The 26,643-nt window shown below is 39.9% G+C and overlaps 1 protein-coding gene across 5 annotated transcripts; it reads right to left on the bottom strand.

The window, feature by feature from the left end:
- Positions 1-606: 606 nt before the first annotated feature.
- On the bottom strand, positions 607-25,884 carry atg16l2 (ATG16 autophagy related 16-like 2). 5 transcript variants are annotated; one of them, XM_080429419.1, is made up of 18 exons: positions 25,638-25,884; positions 21,506-21,560; positions 21,193-21,280; positions 19,371-19,444; positions 18,768-19,028; positions 18,251-18,316; positions 17,966-18,031; positions 17,793-17,846; positions 17,061-17,163; positions 16,845-16,950; positions 16,245-16,315; positions 16,073-16,144; positions 15,209-15,329; positions 13,786-13,891; positions 12,619-12,765; positions 11,389-11,436; positions 6,735-6,836; positions 607-1,359 (listed from the first exon to the last, which is right to left on the bottom strand). In XM_080429419.1, exons 1-18 carry the CDS (start codon positions 25,786-25,788, stop codon positions 1,266-1,268), a joined length of 1,785 nt encoding a protein of 594 aa, XP_080285545.1. In that variant the 5' UTR covers positions 25,789-25,884; the 3' UTR covers positions 607-1,265. The 5 variants fall into 5 exon arrangements, with proteins under 5 accessions (XP_080285545.1, XP_080285546.1, XP_080285547.1 ...); XM_080429420.1 differs by having other exon boundaries at positions 17,061-17,160; XM_080429421.1 differs by having other exon boundaries at positions 18,789-19,028.
- Between the last annotated feature and the right edge of the window lie 759 nt (positions 25,885-26,643).

The raw sequence follows: 26,643 nt of genomic DNA, 5'->3' as shown, positions 1-26,643 counted from the left end.
TGATGAGAGCTCCAGCTATATATATATATATATATATATATATATATACACACACACACACACCGTATATCTAGGTGTGCCCTGGGATTTTTTGGCTATGCCAGGTGTGCCTTGGCACCAAAAAGGTTGATAAACACTGCTCTAGCGGAACCCTTTGGCCAAAAGGCATTTTGAAATCTCAGAGCTATGGGGTCTGTGGCCCAATATGCATACCAAACTGGGGGTCCTTGAAATTAAAATGTTTTTTAGAACCACGGCTCTAAGGATGGCAAAGCCAGAGTTTAGATTTTTTTTCCTCATTTTTTTTTTTTTACTATTGATATTTATTGTACCGTATTAAGTGCTGTATCAACTTATTTTCTGTAATGTATACCTGCACCTTTAGTGACATAAATAAATGATTGATTGATTTATTGACAGTTTGTCCTCCAGTGAAGGTTTATGGGGGAAACACCCAAAGGCTCCATGGACAAACACATGAGACCCAAAACACAGCTGTCAGGCAACACACACACACACACACACACACACACACACACACACACAGTATATACGGTACACATATACGCATGCGTGCATACACACACGGCAAAAAAAAACAGACAATTAAAATGCAATGAACATTTATTGTGTGTTAAGCACTTCTGTTAGCTCAGTTATCATCTGATGCTTAAAATCATCTTCAAACATCCACCTTTAAAAGTGCACTTCATAGCATTACTAATACGTTTAGAGGCAAGGTGGAACTGCTTGTTAGGAGCTTCATTTACACCAGAAAGCAATTCAGGGTGGGCAATAATTATAAATATATGTATTTTACAAACAAAGGATGTATTTATAAAGGAGAGTGCAGTGAGACAGCAGAGAGGGGATGTATGCGAGACATGATAGGAGTCAGATTCAAGATTCATGGCTCAGAAGGTGCATATCATTGTTTTGGGGCAGAACCCTCGTGTCTCCATATTTTCTTTGTTTTTGTAAATGAATGCCCTACTTCGTCGTACAAGAGTGTCGCAAAAGTAGCGAAAATCAATTGACCTACTATCTTCCTACCCTCACTGTCAGGGAATCCCGGCAGGACCATAGCCTGCATCATTTTGTTTGTGCCGAGGCAGTTTCTTATTGAGTCATGTTAATCTATTAACGTGATTGAATGATGTTGTTAAGTGTTGCTATCTGTCGTTGTCTGTGTATAAATAAGGCAGTATGTAGTGTACAACAGGGTTTTCAAAGTGACAGGCGGTGCTCCGTTGAGATTGGCCAGGTCAGATGTCACTCCAGAGAACTGCCCGCCTGCTCTTGTCTACGCTGACGACAAATTCTCCTGACGGCGACCAAGAGAGAGAACTAATCGACGAGCTGAGAGAGAGAGAGAGAGAGAGAGAGAGAGAGAGAGAGAGAGAGAGAGAGAGAGAGAGAGAGAGAGGCAGGGTGACAGAGAGAGAACTTATTATTTATTGGGCTTTTAACTTGATGCTTTGGCAAAATTGTCATTCAATTCAGAAAGAAAAAAAGTGCAATAATTCATTTGTTCCTCTATGCGATATCATTACTTAACACTGCATCACATATTCATTTAATCAAATCATTGCTGTGATGTGTCTATGCTAACTATTTAACTAACTGGCCATTCATTTAATTTCATTCAAGTGAAACACCAGTAAAACTCTGTGTCTTACCAAATATCTATTTGTAATAGCATGCATGATGTGATATTGTTGGTAGTCACCAGGCCTGGAAATATTCATTTGCTGTATGAAGCTTTTATTGAGACAACACCATGAACTAATACAGTATGTGCAGATTGTGCACCAGCTGTCCATGTTTTTTTTCTTCTTCTAAATCCATCCCCGCTCTAAGCTTCTGCGTTCCCACTGAACACTAAAGAAGCTTTTCAGGTGACAAGAATGAAAGCGGCGGCTTGTGGCTTTGTTGTCACTATGTGTTACTTTATCGCTCCAGGCAACATTGTGGCTTGTAATGAAACATTTTCCAGTCAAACATGTGACAGCCAGTGACAATACAACATGTGGTGCAAGGTCAGGGAACAACATTGCTGCCAATACTAGTGCCAATGCTGTATAATGTGGCAGTGGTTTTGGCATAATTCTTCCTTTTTTTTGGGGGGGGGGGGGGGGGGGGGTTTATGCCTTTATTGATAGGACAGTAGTTTGACAGGAAATGGAGGGAGAAAGATGGGGAGTGACATGCAGCAAAGGCTGTCGGGATTGGGACTCGAACCCGTGACACGCTGTCAGGCTACATTGAGCCTAGGTGCCCGGACCACTACGCCAGCTGCCCGGGAATGTAGCAGTGTTTTTAATTTCATTGAATATACGTATATAGACACATACATATATACATATATACAAATACATATACACCACACATTGGACAAAAACATACGGAAACGCCAAACACAGCTGAATTATGTTAAAACTGCATACATTTGATAGACAGATTGCTTTATAATAAACTATTTTCCAAGCCAGGAGGCCTGGGTCCTCGCTTAACTACACAATCATTTTCTGTTACAAAATTGCTTTTTTACAGCTGTACTATAAATGAAATAAGGTTAAAATTTAATCATTAATGACATAAAACAATCCACTTCAATGTAGTATCAACTTTTAAATTAGACTACTAATTTATTCATTGATTTATTGCCAGCAAGTGTCTGGTATGAACCACTTCATAGGTCACTGGTAAAACACACTCCCATAGCTTTATAATACCAATACGGATACATTACAGTACAATATCACACATTGGGCCCGATTCACCTAGCTGCTTACACACATATTTCGAATGTAAAAGGAATTTACGCAGCTTCCCACGTTACGAGTGTGATTCATCAATCTTTTTTTGTCCATGAATTTTGACGTTGGTCCGCTCGTTCTCACGTCTGCTCGGAGGCAGACCAAAGCTTGCGTACTGTATGTCATTAGAATGCCTTATTCTTCATGCAAAATCAATTACAATAGTGCCAAACAAAATATGTATGTGCCCAACATTTGTCAACACATATAAAAAAGAAAGAAAAAATATGTCAAACATTCTTTGTATGCATATTATAGACATGATGCAAATTCAACCGCATTTAGAGCTGAATTATTAGGCATGTTTGCTGTTTTTGCAAGTGTGGTCACAGTTTCGCCTATTGGACTTTCATGCCAACTCCAATGTCGCGTTATTAATTTATTATACATACATATTTATTTATCTATTTTTATGTATAATATTGACCATCACATGAACGCAGTCTTATCTTGATGACAGTATGGGTGAAATCTAGCTGTGTCTATTACTCCATTTCCAATTCCGATAGTCGGACAGTGGAGGGTTCGTCCAAAGGACAGATTCCCCTCAGTAATCAATAAAGCTCTGATAAACAATTATCGTATATTGGCGGATTCCAGCATAATATTTTTACCTCTGCAAAGGTGAGTGAGAAATTGTTCAGTAGAAAGGGCTTGTATTAGCCTTTGGTCATGATTTTAAACCTTGTAAACCAACTTCTTATTCTCATTACACGTGAGAGTTGGCTATTCCTTTACTAACGTTCGCTTGCGCTGATCTACAAGTTGTCATGCGGTGAGTCCCGCTGCGTTGTAAGCTTGTAGATTAGTTTTTTATCCCACGATTTTGTAACCCATTTTTCACCCAGTGCCAATTGTTTAAGTAATCCTGGGCGCTACACTCCCTCTGCCAGCCTAGGCAGAGCCTAGAGCCAAGCTCAAGCCTCCTTCAATGCATGAGAGCTAGCAAGCCGCTTCTTATCACCTGACAGGGGGGAGGTTCCCTGGTTAGACGTAGCGCGTGGAAGGAACACATAATGGACCCTTCGCAAAACCCCACCCAAAAAGCGATTGTCCAATGCTAGTTTAGCAACCGTTGTTAAGCTGGCATAGGTCTGGCAAGCTTTCGTCACCCGTCATAGCTGTCAATGTTATCTCGCCCGCACACACACAATCATTTGCAACATAATAGCAAGAATAGGAATACCACGATAACGCAATGTTGACTATGAACCAGCAAACCCGTTGGAGGGTGATTTTCCCAAGCTGAAATCTGCACTTAAACCGCAAAGCTGCAGGGCTGTGTTGTTGAACATTATACACAGCTTAACGTCGGGAAAGTTACACCACTCACTCGCCCAGGTGGTGTCAATAATACTAATCACCGTAATCGTAACAAAATTCAGAATCACAGCGCTGCCTGTTTCGGATTCTGCACGTTAAAGTATATTAATTAATTTGTTTGTCTATTTATTAACTGCTACTGTAGTCTTATCGTGTGGTACATGAAAACTCCTGTTACAGTCATGGATCAACTTCAATCAGTTGTTTGCACTTTCTCCATTTACAAGCCGTACATCTATATAAACGTTCAGATTTCAAATATAAAGTGTTTACCCCATGGCCACGGATGTTACAATTATGCACGGGACTCTCAAAAGTACCCGTATATTCTGTATTGTTCAATAAAAAGCATTTTAATCCGATCGGTGGCCATTTTCTCATAGAGTTATAATGTATCAGAGTGCAATACACCGCCCAACCGATAGGGTTGCGCAGTTAAAATGCGGAGAAAATAGCCACCGATCGGATTTATGTAGATGTACGGGCCGTAAATGGAGAAAGTGCAAACTTTGAAGCTCTTGCTCCTGAAATGATCGATTATTTATAAGGGGAAAAGCCGTCATTTAACATGCAAGTCAATGGGTGAGAAGCAGAGCTTGCCAGGCCTGGGTGTGACTAACTTCGCACCATGAGTCACAGAGTGGAGTTGGTGGGGCTTAGCTAAGGGTCCATTCCAACCAGTTCCTTTCCCCTCCATCAGGCGCCCCGGGTGACCAGAGGGAGGCAGTGTAGAGACCAGGATTACTGCATGTTTTTGTGAGGGTACCTACCCTAGGCGACACGGGGAGAACGTGCAAACTCCACACAGAGAGGCCCTTTCACCAACCCCACCTAGGGTATGGGCACTGATGACGCGGAGGAGAGAACACACAGATCTGTCCATTTTGAAGCGTGATGGTGTTTATGGTCTCACGTTAAGAGTTCCCGGTTGCCTTTTATGGTGTTAAATGGGGCTTGGATGATCTCAATCTGGGAACCCATCGCCAAATGAAAAGGAAAAACAGCGCCCTCTACTGTTTTTTACTATCTCACTTGGCTCTGGGAGGAAGTCGATGTAGCACACGTACGCAAGGAAACCGGGGTTTTGGTCTGCCTTCAGCCTTTCACTTCCGGTGGTGCGACTATGTTTTCATTCCCACTAACAATATTTCTACACGGAACACTAACACCACTTCTCCCAGAGAACATGGATCGTTTTGGTTATAAGCCCACTTGTTTCTATGAAAGAGCAAGTTAAAATGTGAATATCTTTCCGTGGTTTTGTCTGCTCCGAGGACGCTATTGTTAAATGAGTTTCGGTTTGTTTCTAGTGGGGAAGGATCGGCAGACACGTAAATCCCGCCCACTACATTTGATTGGGTAAAGCGCGGCCTGCTTCCTGATCTGAAGGCACGCCCACTTGTAGGCCAGTGCGTACGCGCAGTGGCTGGTATCAATGGGCTAGTGGGGCTAAGCCCCCCCTATGTTATTGAATACAAATTAGAAATTATTATTATATATATATATTCTTTATAATTCTTTTAAAAATATATATTTTTTTATTTTTTTTAATTATTAAAATGTTATTAAATGTTATTAAATGTTTTCGAATAGATTATTGTACAAGCTGGTGGAACCTAGAGCAGCAACAGCATCAAATAGTTACAAGAAAAACATTAAATATGTCAAAACGGGCTGATTTCTTTTAGCCCAAATCAGCTTCCATTGGCTTTCATTGAGTTGAGTGATTGAAAGCTGACATGACACGCCTGCTTGATTTACTCACCATTGGGGCTAACGAGAGAGATAATTATTGTGTTTTTTGTCAAGACCTTATGATTTCCTGCCCATTATATATGTCATTATTGAATGGCTTATTCTACTTTGTCAGTGTCTTTTGTCAGTCTTTTGCCTGTGACGTGTACCACAGCAGGTCAAATTGCTCAATTAAGGCCATACAATTTGTGGAAGCACTTTGCGAGCAGTGGAGGCGAGACACCTGCCAGGTAAACTATTCAAAGTACTAAAAGAAAATTACATAGCTTCAAAAGCCTTTTGCGGTGGAAACTATATGCAGAGACAAATTGCAGAGCTTGAAGCCATGGCAAGCTTATGAGCGGAGAAAGCTGGATTGTTCTTGATCAGAAATTTATTTACGGGGTTGTGGGGTTTTTGGGCCTAAAAGTATGGTAATTGTTCGGACCGGCCCAGTAGGGCCCAGTTAGGGCCAGGCCTTAATTTTCAGGCCCGTGGAGAACTCTTAGAGAGAGAGAGAGACCCAGACAGACAGACAGACAGACAATCTCGCGTGAATCGCACGCGAGATTGTGCTTATCGGAAATGTACACACCTTTAGTCATTTTATTTAGGCACTATTTACAAACAGCTTAGTGAATCAGGCCCATTGTATTTATATACTGTGTTGTATAACACAATATGTATATATTATTTATTACTAATTACACAAATTAATGTAGTTTTCTAAGCTTTGTTACTGTGTTTCTGAGATTGTTCACAGAGATCATAAATCTATGTGTTAAATATGTGGGCTTGTCTCATTTATCAAACAGTGCATTGATTGGCTGACTGGATGATTGACAGATGAATCATTACCTGTGTTTGTCTGGAAGGCGGGCCTCCAGGCTGCCGCTGGTGATGTTCCAAATATAAACAGCTCCATCAGCAGAACCAGCCGCAACATAGCTCCCATCAGGACTGGATAATAGTAATATTATTATTATTATTATTATTATATCATACATCATTTTAATATTCTAATATTGCTCACCACTTAAACCCAAGCATCCGTATTGTGGGGAAAGCTTTTGCTGAAAATAGCCGATCGACAAGCTTACAACACGTCGCAGCTTGTAAGCGTGTTGTAAACTTGTCGATCGGCTATATTTTCAGCAAAAGCTTTCCCCACAATAACGGAAAACAGAAAAGACACTAGCATAGAGCCCTGAGGGACTCCGCTCAACCATATGGGGTTTAAGTGGCTAATACATTACATTTCATTTTCACCAAACCGCATGATCTATAGGTTTCCATGATTCAGTGGAACTAATTTACATCAAAGATGCTTAATTTAGGAAGATATGCCATCCCACACTTCGACACTAGGTGGCAAAATGGTACACAAAAAGGTCTCCTAAGTGGGCGCCATCTGACTCAGATCTCGCGAACGCTCTACTGTTGCTAGATATCGCAAGAGTAATTTGCTGGGAAAGAGAAAGGTCGATAACAAAGTTGATTTTCTCCTGGTTTGTCTCTCTGAAAATGGCATTTTAGAATCAGCATGCTCTGAATATTGTGTGGCTTCACTGGCTTGTGAAGAATGGGTCCAATATTTAGTTCAGTGACCATGGGGCTAAAGAATCGGTCAGAAGCTGTGTGCACGTTCACTTCTCCCATTGCAATCAATAGACTTGTGACCTACTTCTGGTCTCCTAGAGCATTGGTTCTCAAAGTGGGGTCCGGGGACCCCCAGGGGCCCTTTGCGGGGTACCAGGGGGTCCCCAGCTAAATGAGTTAATATAGCGTCACAATCATTTTAACCACATTTTTCAAAAATAGCAGATATACAAGCTCATAGCGCAGCACAGAGTGCTGCGCTATGAGATTGCAGATCTGCTTTTTTCTTTTTTAACTCTTTACCTGCCATTGACGAGATTTCTCATTTTTCTCTGCATGGCTCATCCCGCCGTCGACGAGAAAAACGAGATTTTTGAAAAAAAAAAAAAAAAAAAAAAGGGTCATTTTAATTTTTTGTTTATCACAAAGGAAGCAGGAGATAACGCGATGCATAGATTTTCTGCTCCATTCACTTCAATGTTAAAAAATAAACGGAGACAAAATTCACATTTTACCTATTTTTGCAATGTATTGTCTCTGGCAGGGAAGGGGGTAGATTGTGTATAACTCTGGCAGTTAAAGAGTTAATTGTGAACTTTTTAGCGAATCTTTGGATATCCAACATTTGTATCTAAAATCTTTGCTTCTGGGGGTGCCTCGAACAAAATATTTTGATATGGGAGTCCATGTCCAAATACATATAATTTTGGGGGTCCTTGACATGAAAAAGATTGAGAACCACTGTCCCAGAGAGGCGACCACCTATGCACACATATACGGGAAGTAAAGCGGAGATGGCGTGTCTTGCTTTTCTATTGTTTGTCTTAGGTACAAACATGTCCCATGTTTCAGTGGAACTACATGCCCCATGTTTCAGTGGAACTACATGTCCCATGTTTCAGTGGAACTACATGTCCCATGTTTCAGTGGAACTACATGCCCCATGTTTCAGTGGAACTCTTCCTGTCTAAAGTCTTTCCCTAAGTGGGTGAATGCTCGTATACAGTCTACTGTTCAATGCACTGCATTTGCACACCGTTTAGTGTCTACTGTTAAGTGCACTGAACAGTGTGCCAAGAATATCAACGTACTTCCATTTGAACCACACAGTGCGAGTGTCTCTCTGTAGTTGATATTCAGTCAGAGTGGACAACGAGTCGTTCAAGTGCAATGTCAACCGGCTGTCAACAGGCAGGCTAAGAGAACAGTAAAAATATTCTCCAAAATCTTGGATGGTGTGAGGTTTGTTCACTGACCAAATAAATACAATCAAAGGGATCAACTGATTTTTAACTCAACACTTCAATTCATACTGGAATAATTTACATGTGTTTACTGAATTAAAGTATAATAACAAGAGTTGTATGTTTTTGTGTGTGTGTTGAGTTGAGTGCTTATTATTTCCATTTCACTTTACAGAGCCAGCAGCACAGGTTCTATTGACACTACAATATAAAACCAAGTACAATGCTGCCTCTGTTACAGAGGCAGCATTGTATATATTACTAAATAGTCCACAAGGGAAATCACCTGGCTCTGTGAGATTTCTCCTGTGGACCATTTAGTATTTGGGTGATTCAGAAGCAAAGTAAATTATGTTATTGGATTGTTTGGGATTATAGCACTGCAGAAATACACTTGTGGAATACTTTAATTAACATGGACATGGAGATCCATAAAACACAGACAACGAAGGGGAGACATTGGAAGTCATCGCAGTGGAAAGGGAAAGCGGTATCTCTGCTTGTAAGCAACACACTTGGCCTGTGCTAGCGCCAGAATCACTACTGGCAGGGTCCTAGTACAAACCAGTTAAAGGGATCTTTCACTAGGAAGGGGGCGTGTCTGATAAAAGGAATATCAAATATCTAAATACTGAATCAAGCAACTTAAAAACGGTCTGGGGGGTTCACAAAAGCCTGAGTAGACGATAAAATGACCCAAAGTTTTTTTTTAAGTGAAATATCCCTTTAACTAGTTCAACGGTGTTCACTGGTGAACTGGCTTCTATGGTGGACTCATTAGAGGCCAGTTCACTAGTCACCATTATTGAACTAGTTAACTATTCAGCCTACAATTAAAACATTATTTATTATCAAAGACTATTTATGAATTACTTACTTATGGTTAATGAATCACTAATTGACTCAATATGGAACACAGCACACTCATTCTGTTCTCTGTCGCTCAGACACAAGGCATGCTGGTGCTTCAGTTGTCATGGAAACAGCACAAATATAAGTCACACAGCTGGTAATTATCTCTCTCCTCCTGTGTCCCTCTATCCTGGAATCAAACTACCAACTGTCCTGCACTGTCTTTCCTACTGTGTCTCTCCTACGCGGTTTGAAATAAGTTGAAGTTAAAGTTTATCTCGGTCATAAGCCATATACACATTAACACATATGGCATTTCGTACATTAAAATCAAAAACAATTCAAAACAAAGCAGCACAAGACTGCTAGACCGAAAAGGTGTAGGCTGAAGCTTTCTTATAGTGCCTACCCTTCTTGTTTTAAATAAGCTATATAAAATAGAAAAACAATTGCAGAATAATCAATCATTGAAACAAAGACAATATTTCTACAATTGCAATAATTATATAATTAATAATTACATATTACTATATTTGTTATAGTAACGTATATAATGATTATACTATATTGTATTATTATATTTCATTACCATATTAATTCTATACATTTTCTTACATTTGCAGCTATTTTAAAATCATTTTCACAACTACTCCATATTTGTATCACTTTTGTAGATACACATTGTTTTTTTTAAATATTTGTTCCTTAGTTACTTTCGGCATATTTGTTCCCCTCAACCAATACCTGCTCTCTTTAGCTGAATGCAGAATGGGAGTTGCTTGTTGTGTGCTTTGTATGCTATTAGCACAGTTTTTAGGTGAACTAGATCTTCAAATGTTAAGGTATTCAATGTCATAAAAAGTTTATTAGTTGGTTCATAAATAAGTAACAAGGTCTATGAAAACAAGCCTAAAAGCAGCGACTAGGCCACATGAGCGCTTTAAACATATACATTGGCTATTTAATAATAGCCGATCTACAAGCTCACAATTTGTCGCATCGACGCGTTGCGAGCTTGTAGATCTGCTAAAAACATTTTAACGACAGAAATCTGGTATGGGGGTCCCTGGCACAAAAGAAGGGGGCGTCGGTGGACAAATACATATTAATTTGGGGGGTCCTTGACATGAAATTGTTTGAGAACCACTGGTTTAAACAACATTTAGGACACAATCCCAAATAAGCACCTACACTTTAGAAACAAGCCCAAAAAAACGCAACCCTTAACTACCAATATAACGACTTTACAGGAAAACAAGCCCAAAGTCCCTTATAATAAGCAGACATGGCAACACAAGGCAACACATCGTTCCGGGCGTGAAGCCTTCTTCAGTGTGAATCTTCGATTGTTACCACCCACACCTCTAACCCACACAGAATTAGAACGTCACCACACTTATCAGTAGGCAGAGATCTCTGAAAATCTGTCTACGCAAGACCAGTTTTCTTACACCGTCTCTCTCTCTCTCCCTCATATGTCCTACTGTCTGTCTCTCCTACACGGTCTCCATTAGCCCAGTAAGAGCTGAAGCCGATTAAAAAAATGCCTTCTAAATCAGTAGTTCTCAAACTGTTCAAAAATAGCAGATGTACAAGCTCACAGCGCGGCACAAAGTGACGCGCTGTGAGCTTGTACATCTGCTATTTTTGAATGGCCAGTGCTAAAATCTAAAATGACACAGATGCTTTCCCGGTTTTAATGGGTTAGTGGAAAACTGAAGTGAACGACTCAAACAGCTTATCAACAAACATGTTAATTGATTAATTAATAAACAATAGTAATAATGTCTTCAATTTAACTTAAAACACAAACTGACCTGAAAATAGCTTTAGTGCTGTCACTTCCACATTTAAATCCATCAGCTCTGATAGACAGAAAGACAGAAAGAGAGACAAAGAAAAAGTTGGGACAGAAGTTAGTAAAATACCCATTAGATCACTGTAAATTACTGATTAAATGAAAGCAGTGTAAACATCTGTTAATACAGAGTAACATCCAGTAAAAAAAATAGTTTCTACCAGTAATGCTCATTTGAAAAACTATATTTTGAGTGTTCTTTTATTTATAATTACTATAGTATAATAATTGGTTATTACATGTAGTTACTGTGTATTACATGTTTGTGTATATAATAGTCTGTACGTTAAAATGATTTTCAAGGCCACGTTCATAAGTTATAAAATGCTTATCGTCTCTCTCGGATGGAAACCTGTTACTGACACCTGAAAACTTTTCAGGACACAATTAAAAAATATCAAAAGTAGCAGATCTAGAAGCTCAAAACTTGTCGCTTCGCGGCACATTTCGAGCTTGTAGATCTGCTACTTTTGATGCTTTTGTGTGATGCTGTACTATGATCAAATTGGGCATTAATTTACGAAAAAACACAAAAAGTTAGAATATGGAGAGAATATGGAGATAAAGAGGTTTCAGGCCGACAATAATGAAATGCAATAATATGTTAAAATCTGTGTGTGTGTGTGTGTGTGTGTGTGTGTGTGTGTGTGTGTGTGTGTGTGTGCGTGTGCGTGTGCGTGTTAGCATATTGTGATATGATTCTGACAGCTTTAGATCCGTACATCATACACAGGATCATCTCCAACAATTAGAATATTGTGAAAAACGTCATATACGCCTACTATACATGTACTGTAATCATCAAGATTTCACTTTATGTGCAATGAAGCTAGAATATACAAAATGTTCACTTTTTAATTATATAACAAAAAAGAAACTTCTAATTGTTAGAGATGATCCTCTACTTGTACGCTCAATTACATATCTAAAAGTTTACTTTTATGAAATTGTTTCAGCCTAAGAAAAGTGTGAGATGAATTTAAAGTTTAGAAAGAGCATAAGAACAAATCTTATTACTTTCCATTCAGGAATTCCATGTACATGTTTTTAGTTTTAGGAGGAAACTACAATTGTCTCTATTAGACAGGCAAGACAGACAGACAGACAGACAGACAGACAGACAGACAGACAGTGTTTGTCTGTAAGACAAACATGTCTGTCTGTCTGTCTAGGACAGACAGACATGTACCTGAAACTCAGCCTCCCATTGGTCCTGAGGTCCAGCAGCTGGAGACTGTCGTCACGGCAACAGGAAAGCAGCTGCCTCTGATAGGGACAGATGTCCAGTGATGTCACCTTCCCCTGAACACACACCTCCTGAGTACAACTACACACCCTACACACACACACACACACACACACACACACACACACACACACACACACACCACACACACACACACACACAGTTGTTTTACGGTAGACAGTCTCTATTGTTGCATTCCTTAATCTTTCTCTTTTGGAATGAAACTAGCAACGGTCATCTGTCTGTTTTTCTACTGTCTACTGTCTCTCTCCCCATCAGTCTTTCTCTCCACAGGGTGTATGACTTGTTGCTAGGTAACAGGAGAAGATGGGGAGTTGTCATGATGAAGGCTGAAGGGTGTGTGTGTGGGGGGTGAATATGCACACGTGTGTATATTTGCAGATACCCTAGCATCTATCCATTACCTGTATGCAACTGTTTTAACTGATTGCTGTCAAGTGTGTCAACATGCAGCTGTTTTAACTGATTGCTGTCAACATGCAACTGTTTTAACTGATTACTGTCAACATGCAACTGTTTTAACTGATTGCTGTCAACATGCAACCGTTTTAAATGATTGTGGTCAACATGCAACTGTTTTGTTTTAACTGATTGCTGTCAACATGCAACTGTTTTAACTGATTGCTGTCAACATGCAACCGTTTTAACTGATTGTTGTCAACATGCAAGCGTTTTAACTGATTGTTGTCAACATGCAACAGTTTTAACTGATTGCTGTCAACATGCAACTGTTTTAACTGATTGCTGTCCACATGCAACCGTTTTAACTGATTGTTGTCAACATGCAACAGTTTTAACTGATTGCTGTCAACATGCAACCGTTTTAAGTGATTGTTGTCAACATGCAACTGTTTTAACTGATTGTTGTGAACATATTGTCTTTCTTTGTTGTTCTTATGTTATTTCTATGTGTAATCACGCCATCATTGTAAATGAGGGTCTCCCTAAATGATCTCTCAGAGATTTTTAAATAAAAGGTTGAATGTACATTTGAGTGTACTCTATATGTGTATATTTGTGTGTGTGTGTGTGTGTGTATGTGTGTATGTGTGTGTGTGTGTGTGTGTGTGTGTGTGTGTGTGTGTGTACCTGCTGTCCCACATCCTGATCTTGCTGTCATAGTGTCCACTGATCAGACTGTTGACTGAGCACACAACGTCACTACAGTACGACAACACCTCCACTGTGTGTACACCTGAACAACAACATGAACACACAACGTCACTACAGTATGACAACACTACAAAGTGTATCTGTCACCGAGTCGCTGTGGAAGTGTTGATCAACAAGCTAGTCGACGCCTTCAAGCGTGCGTCCGACGAGCAAGGACAATGTAAAGAAAAATAAAGCCTGGGTTTAAATAGAACTAGCGGATGGAAATAATCAGTTTTACCCCCCATTACAAGCGGGAATTTTGTAGAGAGCGAATGTGAGTGTAAATGGTTATGCAACAATTCTGTAGCTTTTGTAACTTTGTAGCTTTGTGGCTGCAGTTGAAGCCAGCTCAACTTGGATTGTAGCTCTGTAGATTTTGTAGCAACAAACATCGGGCGTCGCTTTATCTAAAGTTTGCAGGAGTGGCCCGTTTTGAACAAAATGCCGCAAATCATGAATGCAGCGTCCGATTGTGGTGAACCCTACTAACAAATGCCACCCTTTTAACATTGCCCTATTATAGCACCCCCAGGAGGCCGATTTTTGCAAAACATAATTTCTTTACATTACTCCTACAATTTATTTCCAAATATCATGCAAATAGGTACACATTATCTCTATGGTCAAGTGATCAAGACAGATCCGTCCTATTTTTCATATTCCATCCTGACATCAAACATTGCTGGCCCACACCTGACCTGGCGGAGACCTGTGCTCCGAGGAGCACTTTTTCTAGTTTCCATTGAAAATGAATGGTAGACTGTAGCTTTGTATCTGCATGTTGCTGGTTTTCATTGAAAATGAATGGTAGACTGTAGCTTTGTATCTGCATGTTGCTGGTTTCCATTGAAAATGAATGGTAGACTGTAGCTTTGTATCTGCATGCTGTTGGTTTTCATTGAAAATGAATGGTAGACTGTAGCTTTGTATCTGGCAGTGTGAATGCAGCATCAGTCAGTCAACCAATCAGTCAGTAAGTAAACCAGTCAGTCAGTCAGGCAGGCAGTAAGTAAACCAGTCAGTCAGTCAGTCAGTCAATCAGTCAGTCAGTCAGTCAACCAATCAGTCAGTAAGTAAACCAGTCAGTCAGTAAACCAGTCAGTCAGTCAGTCAGTAAACCAGTCAGTCAGTCAGTCAGTCAGTAAACCAGTCAGTCAGTCAGTAAACCAGTCAGTCAGTCAGTAAACCAGTCAGTAAACCAGTCAGTCAGTAAAACAGTCAGTAAGTAAGTAAGTAAGTAAACCAGTCAGTCAGTCAATCAATCAACCAATCAGTCAGTAAACCAGTCAGTCAGTCAGTCAGTTAGTAAACCAGTCAGTCAGTCAGTCAATCAGTAAACCAGTCAGTCAGTTCTTACAGGCTGCTCTGTGCAGATCCCAGGTCTTGAGTGTTCCGTCTGCGCTGGCCGTTACAACCTGATGAACACCTGGCCTGAACCTGACAGATGTCACCTTCCGACTGTGACCTGTCAGACACAACTACACACACACGCAGACGCACACACACACACACACACACACACACAATATGTTTACTATTCAGACAGGCGAACACATTACTTTGGGTAATGTGAGTGAAACCGTTTGGTTGGTAATGTAATTTATTCTTCCTTCTCCCTAAATAAAGTGCTTTTTTTATGTAATGTTTTTGTCTCCAACTTCCTAAATAAAGTGCTTTTTTTAATGCAATGCTTTTGTCTCTAACATTTTGTCTCCAACTTTCTAAATAAAGTGCATAGTTTTTTTAATGCAATGTTTTGGTCTCTAACCTTCTATGTTTTTGGTTCTAGCTTTCATTAGAGTAAACTTGATTTTCCCTTAAATTCCCTTATGTTTGGGAACCACTGCTTTAAAACACAGTTTGGTGCCCGTTGCTGTGTTGTATCACTTGACTTCCAGGAGAATACAATAATACTGACATGGTGAATGACATGAAATATTAGAATCTGCTCTTCTGGCAGAGAACATCATATCGTCTCTGTCGTGTCCAAAACTGTTACTTTTCAGGACTCAAATTCAAAAATAGTAAAGGTAGCAGATTCACAAGCTCAAAACACATGTCGAGCTTGTAAATCTGCAACTGTTGATCCTTTTTTGTGACTCTGTAGTATCAAGTAGGGCATTCATTTACCAAAAAGTTAAAATATGGAGATAACGTGACTGATTATGTGTTTATGTGTCAGATATCCCAGCATGCACTGGGAGGAACTGACAGTAATTACCTTGGGAACAGAGTCATCGAGGCACCACAGAAGAGCCGACTTATCATAGGACCCAGCGATAACCTTAGTGCCCTGGATAACACACACACACACAAATGTGAGTTATCAAAGTTTGTATCTGGCAGTTAAAGTACTTATTATAGCGTGTGTGTGTGTAATCTGTGTATACTACCATATGGTTAAATTCTATACTGGTGATTCCCTCAGTGCTGCCATCTAGTGTTGCTCTGTGCTTCAGTGAGCCTGAAAACAAACACACACACACACACACACACACACACACACACACACACACACACACACACACACACACACACACACACACACACACACACACACACACACACACACACACACACACACACACACACACACACACACACACACACACACACACACACACACACACACACACACACACACACACACACACACACACACACACACACACACACACACACGAAATAATGTTGTAATATAATTTCTGTCTCCATATCAGATTGCGCAGCCTTCTATTAGATACCTTGTCATGTCTTGTCATTAGCAGAGGTTAACAGGACACCCAAGGCTCACATCTTTAAGCTGATTGTGATTTATAAGAGGAGAGTTGCGTACAGATATGCATGCACATGCTTTAAACCAGGGGACTTCAACAGGGGGTCCGGGACCCGTACTGATTATCTTTGAATGCACGCCATTTTATTTTTTTGTGTACACGGAAACCTATAATATCCATACAGTTTTATGACACTGTAACGTTTTCTATGCGTACCTGCAAGGACGTCCCAGAGTTTAATGAGGCAATCTGTTCCTCCCGTCGCCAACAGGTTGGAAACGGAGCTGAACCTCACAGCATTAATGCCTTGCTCATGAGCATCCTGGACAGATAGACAGACAGAGAAGTATGAGGGGGTGTGCGTGCGTGCGTGCGGTGCGGTGCGTGCGGTGCGGTGCGTGCGTGCGTGCGTGCGTGCGTGCGTGCGTGTACCAGTATGTGTAGAGCTCTAGTAGGAACCCTGGCTGCTAGACAGAATCCTATTGGACAGCAAACATCTTCCTCGGAAGACACAGAATACACCTTCCTCTTCCTTCTACACACATACACACACACACACACACACACACAGACAGTGTCAGTCACAAGTCATTATAGTGCGGATAAGTGCAGATAAATGAAAATGAATAACTCACTTCTAGAATGGATGAAGACTAGGGCCATCATGATCATAACATTTTACTTGACGATTAATTGTCATACAAATAATTGCGATGAATGATTTAATGGTGTTTTTGGTACATTGGCATCAGGCGACTATGTAATAATTGTGACAGGCCTAGATCAGTGGTTCTCAACCTGTGGGTCGGGACCCCACATGATTTTGGGGGGGCCCCAGATGACAGTAAAGTGACAATTTAAGGACTTTTAAGACCTTGTTAATATCTAAAAAATAAATAAAGTCTACTGCAAGACATTACTGCATCAAAAGTAATCAACAAACTATACTATAAAAACTGGTCAAACATTGGCCAAATAGTCAAATAATATAAGAAAGAGGCAAACATTGTCAAACTAAATGTAATGCCTCAACTCCTACAGGTCACAGTGCTTGTCAGGGTGGGGGGTCCCCAGTTCAAATATGATTATTTTGGAGGGTCGCGGCCTGAAAAGGTTGAGAACCACTGGCCTAGATAAGGGTCAGATCAATGAGTCAGAACTCACTCAAACAGCTCCTTGAGAGAGGTCAGGAGACGTGATGACGGCGCTGACGACGACCTGGGAAGGAAAAACATTTGAAATGATCGACTAGCAGGTAGTGATTATTGTTATTAATTTAAACAAAAATAACTACCATGGTCACATCATCAAACACACGGGCAGGTATCGGGTTGTACCTGAGTAGACGAGGTTTCTCTGAGGATGGAGAACTGGGAGCGCTCACAGAACTACAGCTTCCAGAACTACAACAGCAGAGGAAGAAGGGAGAACTAGATTACACATGCACAGGGTAAAGAGATGAAGTAAATAAGAGTGCCAAGAAAAGTGCGCTCCTCAGAGAGCAGATCACAAGGAAGTTACAGGGGAAATACTGTCGCTTTTCTACAACATCGCTATTTCGCAACAGGTGCAACACAAAATAACAATCCATGTGTAGTGGACGATGTGTTGTACATTCTTACAGTTCCAGGTTGATGTGGCTGCTGGCAGCTTTCTCCAGGTCTCTCTGCAGTCTCACCTCTCGCATTCTGACAGACAAGACATATTAACTTGTATTAGTATTGTGTTACTGTTACCACAATAATAATAACAATAATAATAGCAATGTCATAATAATGTATTATTATTATCTCCAAATGTAAAATCTGTAGTTCTGTACAGGTCTAGCGCATTGTGAAATGGGGATAGACTCCCACGCTCTGGCTGATACCGACAACAAGCCTCTACGACCTACTTACTGTACTTTATTGTACAGGTTACATTTGTGTTTGTTGTGGTTGTATTGTGTTAGTTGTACTGGTAGTTGTACTGGTGGTATTGTACTGGTTATAGTGCCGTTTGTACTGGTTGTACTGGTGGTATTGTACTGGTAATAGTGCTGTTTGTACTGGTTATAGTGCTGTTTGTACTGGTCGTATTGTACTGGTCATAGTGCTGAGTGTACTGGTTATAGTGCTGTTTGTACTGGTCGTATTGTACTGGTTATAGTGCTGTTTGTACTGGTTGTATCGGTTGAGGCGTGCAGCTGCCAGCTGTTTGCTGGCGATCAGCTCCTCCAGGACGTGGTGGCCGACGTCCTGCTGCCGCCGGTAGGCCTGGTCCAGCTCACGGTGTCTCTCCAGCAGGAGGTCGTAGGTCATCTTCAGAGCCTGGTTGTCCTCCCGGACCTCACACACCTGGACCTGTAGCGAGCCACGCTCACTCTCCAAGGAGGACACACACCTCTGGTAGACAGACAGACTGCAGACAGACACACAGACAGACACCACTTAAAGACAGACAGAATGTGGTAAAGCTCCCAACAAAACAAGCTTGTAGATCGGCTATTTTCACTGAAAGTTCGCCCCAGAATAGGGACGCTGTGGTTAATGTCTGGTTAGGAACTCTGCCACACTCTCTAAGTTATCTGTATTTCTAAGTTTAAGTTCAAGAGTTCAAGACTTCAGGTATTCACACATTCCAGTTAGACAGGTCTGAGACACGCACACACACACACACACACACACACACACACACACACACAACACACGCACACACACGCACACACGCACGCACACACACGCACACACGCACACACGTTACCTGACTTCTTGTTCCTCCAGAATTTTGTCTCTGACTTTTCTCTGCTGCTGAAACTCCACAACCTGCATGACCAGCTGAAAATATGACATCTTATTATTACCTTTATATCACTATAACTATGGATATTTACTAGTAGGAATGGTAGTAGTGGTAATATTAGTATGATGGTAGTAGTAGTAGTAGTAATGCTAGCAGGAATGGTAGTAGATTACATTTGGCTCAAGCCACTTGGGAATCAGAATGTTCCCGGTTCGATCCCCTGCTCTCCCCGAGTTAGTGTCGAAGTGTCCTTTAGCGAGACACTGAACCCCTAACAGCTCCCAATAAGCAGATTGGTGCTTTGCATGGCTCTGCCGTTGGTGGTGAATGTATGGGTGAATGCAATGCCCATTTTAAAGTGTGAAATATGAGAAAGGGGCACTTAGCAGAGTGCATATCTCCACCAGGCCAGGTGACCTACCCAGGCTGTGTCAGAGGCAGAATGTGACATGAGATTGGCAGGGATGATGGGTGGTTGACGCATTGTCAACCCAATGGCATGTATGTTGTTGGGCACATGCACTTGCATATAGCAATGGTTCTCAACCTTTTCAGGCCACGACCCCCCAAAATAATCATAATTGAACTGGGGACCCTCCACCCTGACAAGCACTTGGAATTGTAGGACTTGAGGCATTACATTTAGTTTGACTCGGTTCCACAGATACATATTGTTAAAATAGCCGATCTACATACTAGTACCTACTGTAGAGATTTTTTTTGCCTCTTTCTTAGGTAATATTTGACACTTTGGCCAATGTTTGACAATTACTTTTGACGCAGTAATGGTCTTATTGCAAAAAAATGATAGAGGTATTAAAAGGGTCACTTTAGAAAAGTGCAGATAGTGAGAAAACAATGTTGCACAATAAAGCAAATCATCTGGGGACCCCCCAAAATCATGTGGGGACCCCGACCCACGGGTTGAGAACCACTGGCATATATAGTATTGTGTGGTTGAAATGACTGGGTATGACTGGAGCTACGCTTGGCTGTGAGATTCACACAGAAATGCATAATTGTCAGACGGCGATGTGAAAAATATTTCGGGATTGACTTCCTTGGCTTTCTAGCGTGCGCAAGAAAGGCAACGCTGATCAGTGTACTAGTTTGCGACTTGGCCACAAACTCACAGTCACACACACACACATGCACCAAGTTGCGAAAACATACATCTGCCATTTCCGTTCTGGCTTGGTGGAGGTAATAACTAGTAGTAATAGTGGTTGTGGTATTAGTAGTAATTATAGGGTTGGGATCCTTTAGGATTTTAACGATTCCGGTTCCTTAACCATTCCCTCTTAGCGGTCCGATTCCTTAACGGTTCTCTTTAACCATTCCCATATAATCCTCACTGGTTCTGAAAGTGAGGTACAGGGACCCTCTGGGTTACTTGAGGGGGTTCCAAATGGACCCTTAAAAAGTGTACACTTAAAAGTGTACACTTAAAAAGTGTACAAATGGAACCAAATGGACCCTCACGGGTCCATTTGGTTCCATTTGTACACTCACTGAGTTACGATGGTCCTTGAAATTAATACGTTTGAGAACCCCTGGTATTGTAATTGCATAGCAGACGTGAAGTCCACATACCAGCTCTGACAGTGTGATAAAACCGGTTCTGGAAACGGTTCCAAATGGGATGGAACCGGTTCCGGTTCTTCAATGTTGGATCCGGTTCCTCCGATTCCTCCAGTTCCGGATCCCAACCCTGTAGTAATTAGTGACTCTGGGTGAGAGGCAGGCATCTGCTAAATGCCTAAATTGTCAATTGTAATAGTACTTCTCCTGTGGTTTTGTTCAGCTTGGCATTCTGGGAAACCAGGGATGACAAGGAAGCCAGGGATGACAAGGAGTCACTGGCAGCCAACCTGAAACACACACACACACACGTTGTGTGAGTTTGTAAATGTACTATTTCTGCCGATTGGCCAACTTTGTGGTATACACAAGAAACGTGGTGCTGATTGGTGTAGTATTTTGCAAGATTAGCCATGGACACAGACAGACAGACAGACAGACAGACAGACAGACAGACAGACAGACAGACAGACAGACAGACAGACAGACAGACAGACAGACAGACACACACTTACTTTGTTGTGCATAGAAATCCTTTGGTGAAGTTTGTTTTCTCCAATAGTCTGGTGTCTGGAGAGAACACAGACAAAAACAGTAGATGCACCGTTAGAAACAATAGTACCACGATACAGAACTAACTATTAACAAGACCAGTGCAACACTACAGTACTATCTCAGTGCAAAACGACAGTATTACTATTAACTCAGTTAATGTTACTACTTGAGATGCAGAGCCGAGGCTCAGTAGTACTAACAAGTAACTGAAAGCCAGCAATTTAATTAATTCACTTTTGTTATGTTTCATGTCCAATCTGTGGGAAGAAGACACTGGAGCAGCTCTGACAACTTTAAGCCTCTTTACATTAATGAAATAAGCCGAGTATAGGACAACTTTAAGCCTCTTTACATTAATGAAAAAAGCAGAGTATAGGACAACTTTAAGCCTCTTTACATTAATGAAATAAGCAGAGTATAGGACAACTTTAAGCCTCTTTACATTAATGAAATAAGCCGAGTATAGGACAACTTTAAGCCTCTTTACATTCATGAAAAAAGACGAGTATAGGACAACTTTAAGCCTCTTTACATTAATGAAAGGTGCCGAGTATAGGACAACTTTAAGCCTCTTTACATTAATGAAAGGTGCCGAGTATAGGACAACTAAGCTTCTTTACATTAATGAAAGGTGCTGTGAATAGGACAACTTTAAGCCTCTTTACATTAATGAAAAAACACGAGTATAGGACAACTTTAAGCCTCTTTACATTAATGAAAGGTGCTGTGTATAGGATAAGAAGTGACTGACATGTCGATGTTACTACATCTTCCTCAGAGTCATGTGTCAGTAGTGGTTGGTCGTCAGTAACCACTTAAACCCATTAAAACCGGGAAAGCATCTGTGTCATTTTAGATTTTAGCTCTAGATCGTCTCTGTCGGGTTACTTTTCAGGATTAAAATTCAAAAGTAGCAGATCTACAAGCTCGAAACGCGAAGCTTGTGGATCTGCTATTTTCAATGCTTCTGTGTGATTCTGTAGTGTATGATCAAGTAGGGCATTAATTTACAAAAAACACAAAAAGTCAAAATATGGAAATAGAAGGTTTCTGCCAGCAACGATAGCCTATATAGCAACATAGGTTTTTCAGAAAACTGTTTTTTAATCGTCCTCAGGTCTTAATGGGTTAAACCCTCCAGTATATACTTTATCGGCCAGGGTACCACGGGGGTCTATACTAGGCCTCATTCTTTTTTCTCTCTACAGCAAATGTCTTTGCAGAAAATACAAAATACAAAATATTTCGACGTATGTTTGCCCACAGAATAGGGACCTATACTATTCATGTGGTTAATGTTTTGTTTAAATATATATATATATATATATATATATATATATATATATATATATATATATATATATATATATATATATATATATATATATATATATATATATATATATTTCTACAAGTAACAAGTAAGCTAAAGTTCTATTTTCATACTTGTTCCTGACTCAGAAACTGTTTGCCCCCTAAACACTCAAGTGTTACATTATTATGAACCTGTGAAGAAAAAGTAGGACAGGAAATTAAAAGACAGCTGACCGCAACAGTTCAGAAATGTGTGAAATGTTCACGTGTTAGAAGAACAATACAGTCATTCTTCAGAAAAAGACACTATACTTTATGTGTGAATTATTTCTGGATGCTGTGAAAAATATTAACATTAGCCAGTTGTACCTTTCAGTATCAGAATACATTTAGCCACATAAACGTAGCAGTATTTTACAAATCTCGTCATGTGGTGTTGCGAGATCCCGTCAACAACGGACGGTATATGTAACTTAAACTTACACCAGTGGGTCTCAAAGTAGGGTCAAGAGACCTCCAGGGGTCCTTGTGGGGGTTCCACCGGGGGGGGGGGGGGCTTTAACCAAATGGACCCTTACAGGTCCTTTTGGTTCCATTTGTAAACTTTGAGTTAAATTAACACTGACAGTTTTACAGTGTAGAGCTTAAAATCATATCAAATGGTACAAGGTCTGTACCAACATTACAGGGTCATGCAAGAATATTAGAATTATGAATTTAAGACAGAAATACCTGCCAAAGTACTATATAACTCACCCATTTATATTGAAATTAATTGTATTACTGCAAACTGATAAGCCAAAAGTTATTTGTAAATTGGGTCCTTTTCTGAAAAACCTTCTTCCTCCGTTCAAATAATGCATGGCATGCCATGCCTTTTGCTACGTTTGTACAAATATTGTTATGTATTGTATACTGTCTATTTATGAATCTGTGCTCCATACCATGTGAACATGGTCTTGAGTTAAATGTTCTTGAGTTAAATAAATGATGATGACATTAATGCAAATCAAACTGGGGGTCCTTGAAATTAAACACTACTGTCTGCTACCACCAGTACTTGAGGTAAATCTTAATCAACGCTATACAAACACCTCACACTGTCACACACACAAAGTAACTCACTACATTTACTCAAGTACTGTACTGAATTTGAGGTATTTCTACTTTACTGGAATATTTCCATATTTATTCTTCACTACATCTCAGAGGAAAATATTGTACTTTTACTCGACTACAATTAATTGAAAACTTCAGTTACTAGTTATAATTGTGATTATTATTACAAAACATACAGTAACCACTTCAGCCCTATATACTTCAGCTATTTGAAAATAGCCGATCTTCAGCTTCATTTTTATAGTGTTCCAGTTCCAATTTTGCCAGCTCATTTCTTAGTGTCATCACTTCCAATTTCACTTCTTTAATCTATATCCTGATTGAGTTCTCTATCCTGATTGGATAAAATTGGAAATGAAACTGAAACTGAAACGAAAATGCATTTTCTATTTTATAAAGAGCTGCAGAGACAAGGAGACTCCTTTTACTGAACAAACACTCTATAGCAATGAGTACTATCAGAATATAGAGCTATTTAACACTTATTTTAACCAAAGAAAATCACTTACCCTACCTTTAAACTCAAGTACTAATTTGCAGTGGTGTAAAGTAACTATGTACATGTAATGGTCACTTGGCCAGGACAACCGTAGCTTAACCTGGAATAAATAGATGTTTCAAAGACTCTGACCTCTTTTTGACATTCCTAGAGTGGGGTTCTTTCTGCTGTTTTTCGCTGTGAGCACTTTTGCAGTGAGTGACCAAAATGGACACTTTTTTGATTGGCTACTGATTGATACTTTTACTTATTAGTAAAACATTTGAAAACCACTTTTTCCACCAATGATAATTTGACAGAGCAAGCATCTGTATACTTTGTATCTATACTTTGTATCTATACTTGGCATACTTTGCATCTATACTTTGCATCCATACTTTGTATCCCTACTTTGTATCTATACTTATACTCAAGTGCTTGGGTGGGGTTCTTTGTGCACCAAAGCAAACAGCTCACACATGATTGCTAATTAATATCAGTGGTCGAAAGTAACTAAGTACATTTACTTAAATACTATTTCCATTTTTTAATACTTTTACTTCTACTCGGCTACATCTCAGAATCAAATATTGTACTTTTTAATTGAACTTTAGTTACTAGTTACTTTGAAGATTTGGATTATTATTACAAAACATACATTAACCACTTCAGCCGTATTTAAACTTTGGCTGTTTTCAAAAGATTTTTCTACATTTAAAAAGTTGTTAAATGGGACATTCTGCATAATGAGTACTTTCTACTTTTGGTACTTTAAGTACATTTTGATACCAATACTTTTGTACTTTTACTCAAGTAAAATGTTTAATTCCGGACTTTACCTTGTAACAATAGAATTTCTACATTGTTGCAGTGCAGTATTGATACTTTTATTAAGTAAAACATGTTAGTACTTTTTTGTCTATACTTTGACTCAAGTGCTGCTGGGTGGGTTGTTGTGCTCTTTCTTTGTGCACCATTGCAAACAGCTCACACATAATTAATTAATAATAATTGAGCAATAATCAAGCAACTTTTACTTATCTAGATACTTTGTATCTACTTTGACTCCAGTGCTGGGGTTTGGGCTCTTTGTGCACCAATGCAAACAGCTCACACATCATGAATAATTAATCACACATCATGAATAATTAACCTTATGAATAATACAATAATAAACGTACAGAAGCGGATGAGGTCTTGGAACTTGTTGTGTTGATGTTTATCTCTGTGTCTCAGCTGTGAGATGATGTGATTCTTCCAGAAGATCTCCTCCAGTGGACTCTTCATCTCCATTCTTCCTGGATCTCTCATCGAAACGCTGCCACTCATCATAGCAGCGACTGAAAGCTTTTAAAACACAAACTGATCACTTTGTTTATGTCTTAATACGATCTTTGATCGTCATAAATCGTCGCATAAATGTCTGTCAGCAACAGATGTCTCTGGAGATGGAAAGTAAACCAATCATTGTCCTGCTTCCAAGCGTTGCCATATTTTGTGAGAGAAATAAGCAACCACCCCAGGTCTAGGAAAACAAGCCCAAAAGAAGCGACTACATGAGCACTTTAAACCAATATGCATCGGCTATTTGAAAATAGCCGATCTACAAGCTCACAACGCGTCGCACTGGGAGCTTGTAGATGCAACATTCTAACAACACAAATGCTCCCTAGCCTGGCACAAAACATTTTCATGAAAATATTTGAGAACTAGTCTAAATAAGCAACCAAACTTTAGAAACAAGCCCAAATAATCAACTACACTTTAGAAGCAAGCCCAAATAATCAACTACACTTTAGAAACAACAACAAGCCCAAAAAAACGCAACCCAACCAATTTGGACAAGCAGCTTTACAGAAAAAGAAGCCCAATGTCGCTTATAACAAGCCGACATGGCAACACTCTCTGCTTCCCACTGTTCCTTTTCCGGGGTGTGTTTACGTCACACAAAACACGTGGGTGGGAGACACACCCCCTTTACAGAGGAAAAGAAGCCAGCTGAACCTGAAATGAATATAATAGTGGTGCAAGAAGTACTCAGATGTTTTACTTAAGTAAAAGTAGCAATACCACAATATGAAAATACTCTGTTACAGGTAAAAGGCCTGCGTTCAAAATGTTACTTGGGTAAAAGTACAAAAGTATTGGCATCAAAATATACTTAAAGTACCAAAAGTAAAAGTACTA

Source organism: Gymnoscopelus braueri, assembly GCF_963280865.1.
Source record: "Gymnoscopelus braueri genome assembly, chromosome: 5".
Classification (NCBI taxonomy): Eukaryota; Metazoa; Chordata; class Actinopteri; order Myctophiformes; family Myctophidae; genus Gymnoscopelus; species Gymnoscopelus braueri.
This window is presented reverse-complemented; position numbering and strand designations above follow the sequence as displayed.

Bases quoted from the DNA above. Each gene is read 5' to 3' on its own strand.
- atg16l2 (XM_080429419.1), bottom strand. From the start codon at position 25,788: ATGATGAGTGGCAGCGTTTCGATGAGAGATCCAGGAAGAATGGAGATG. The intron at 21,281-21,505 runs GTAAGTGTGTGT...TGTGTGTTTCAG, and splicing joins GGATTTCTATGCACAACAAA to GTTGGCTGCCAGTGACTCCT. The intron at 17,847-17,965 runs GTACAACCCGAT...TTTCCTTCCCAG, and splicing joins GAGAAACCTCGTCTACTCAG to GTCGTCGTCAGCGCCGTCAT.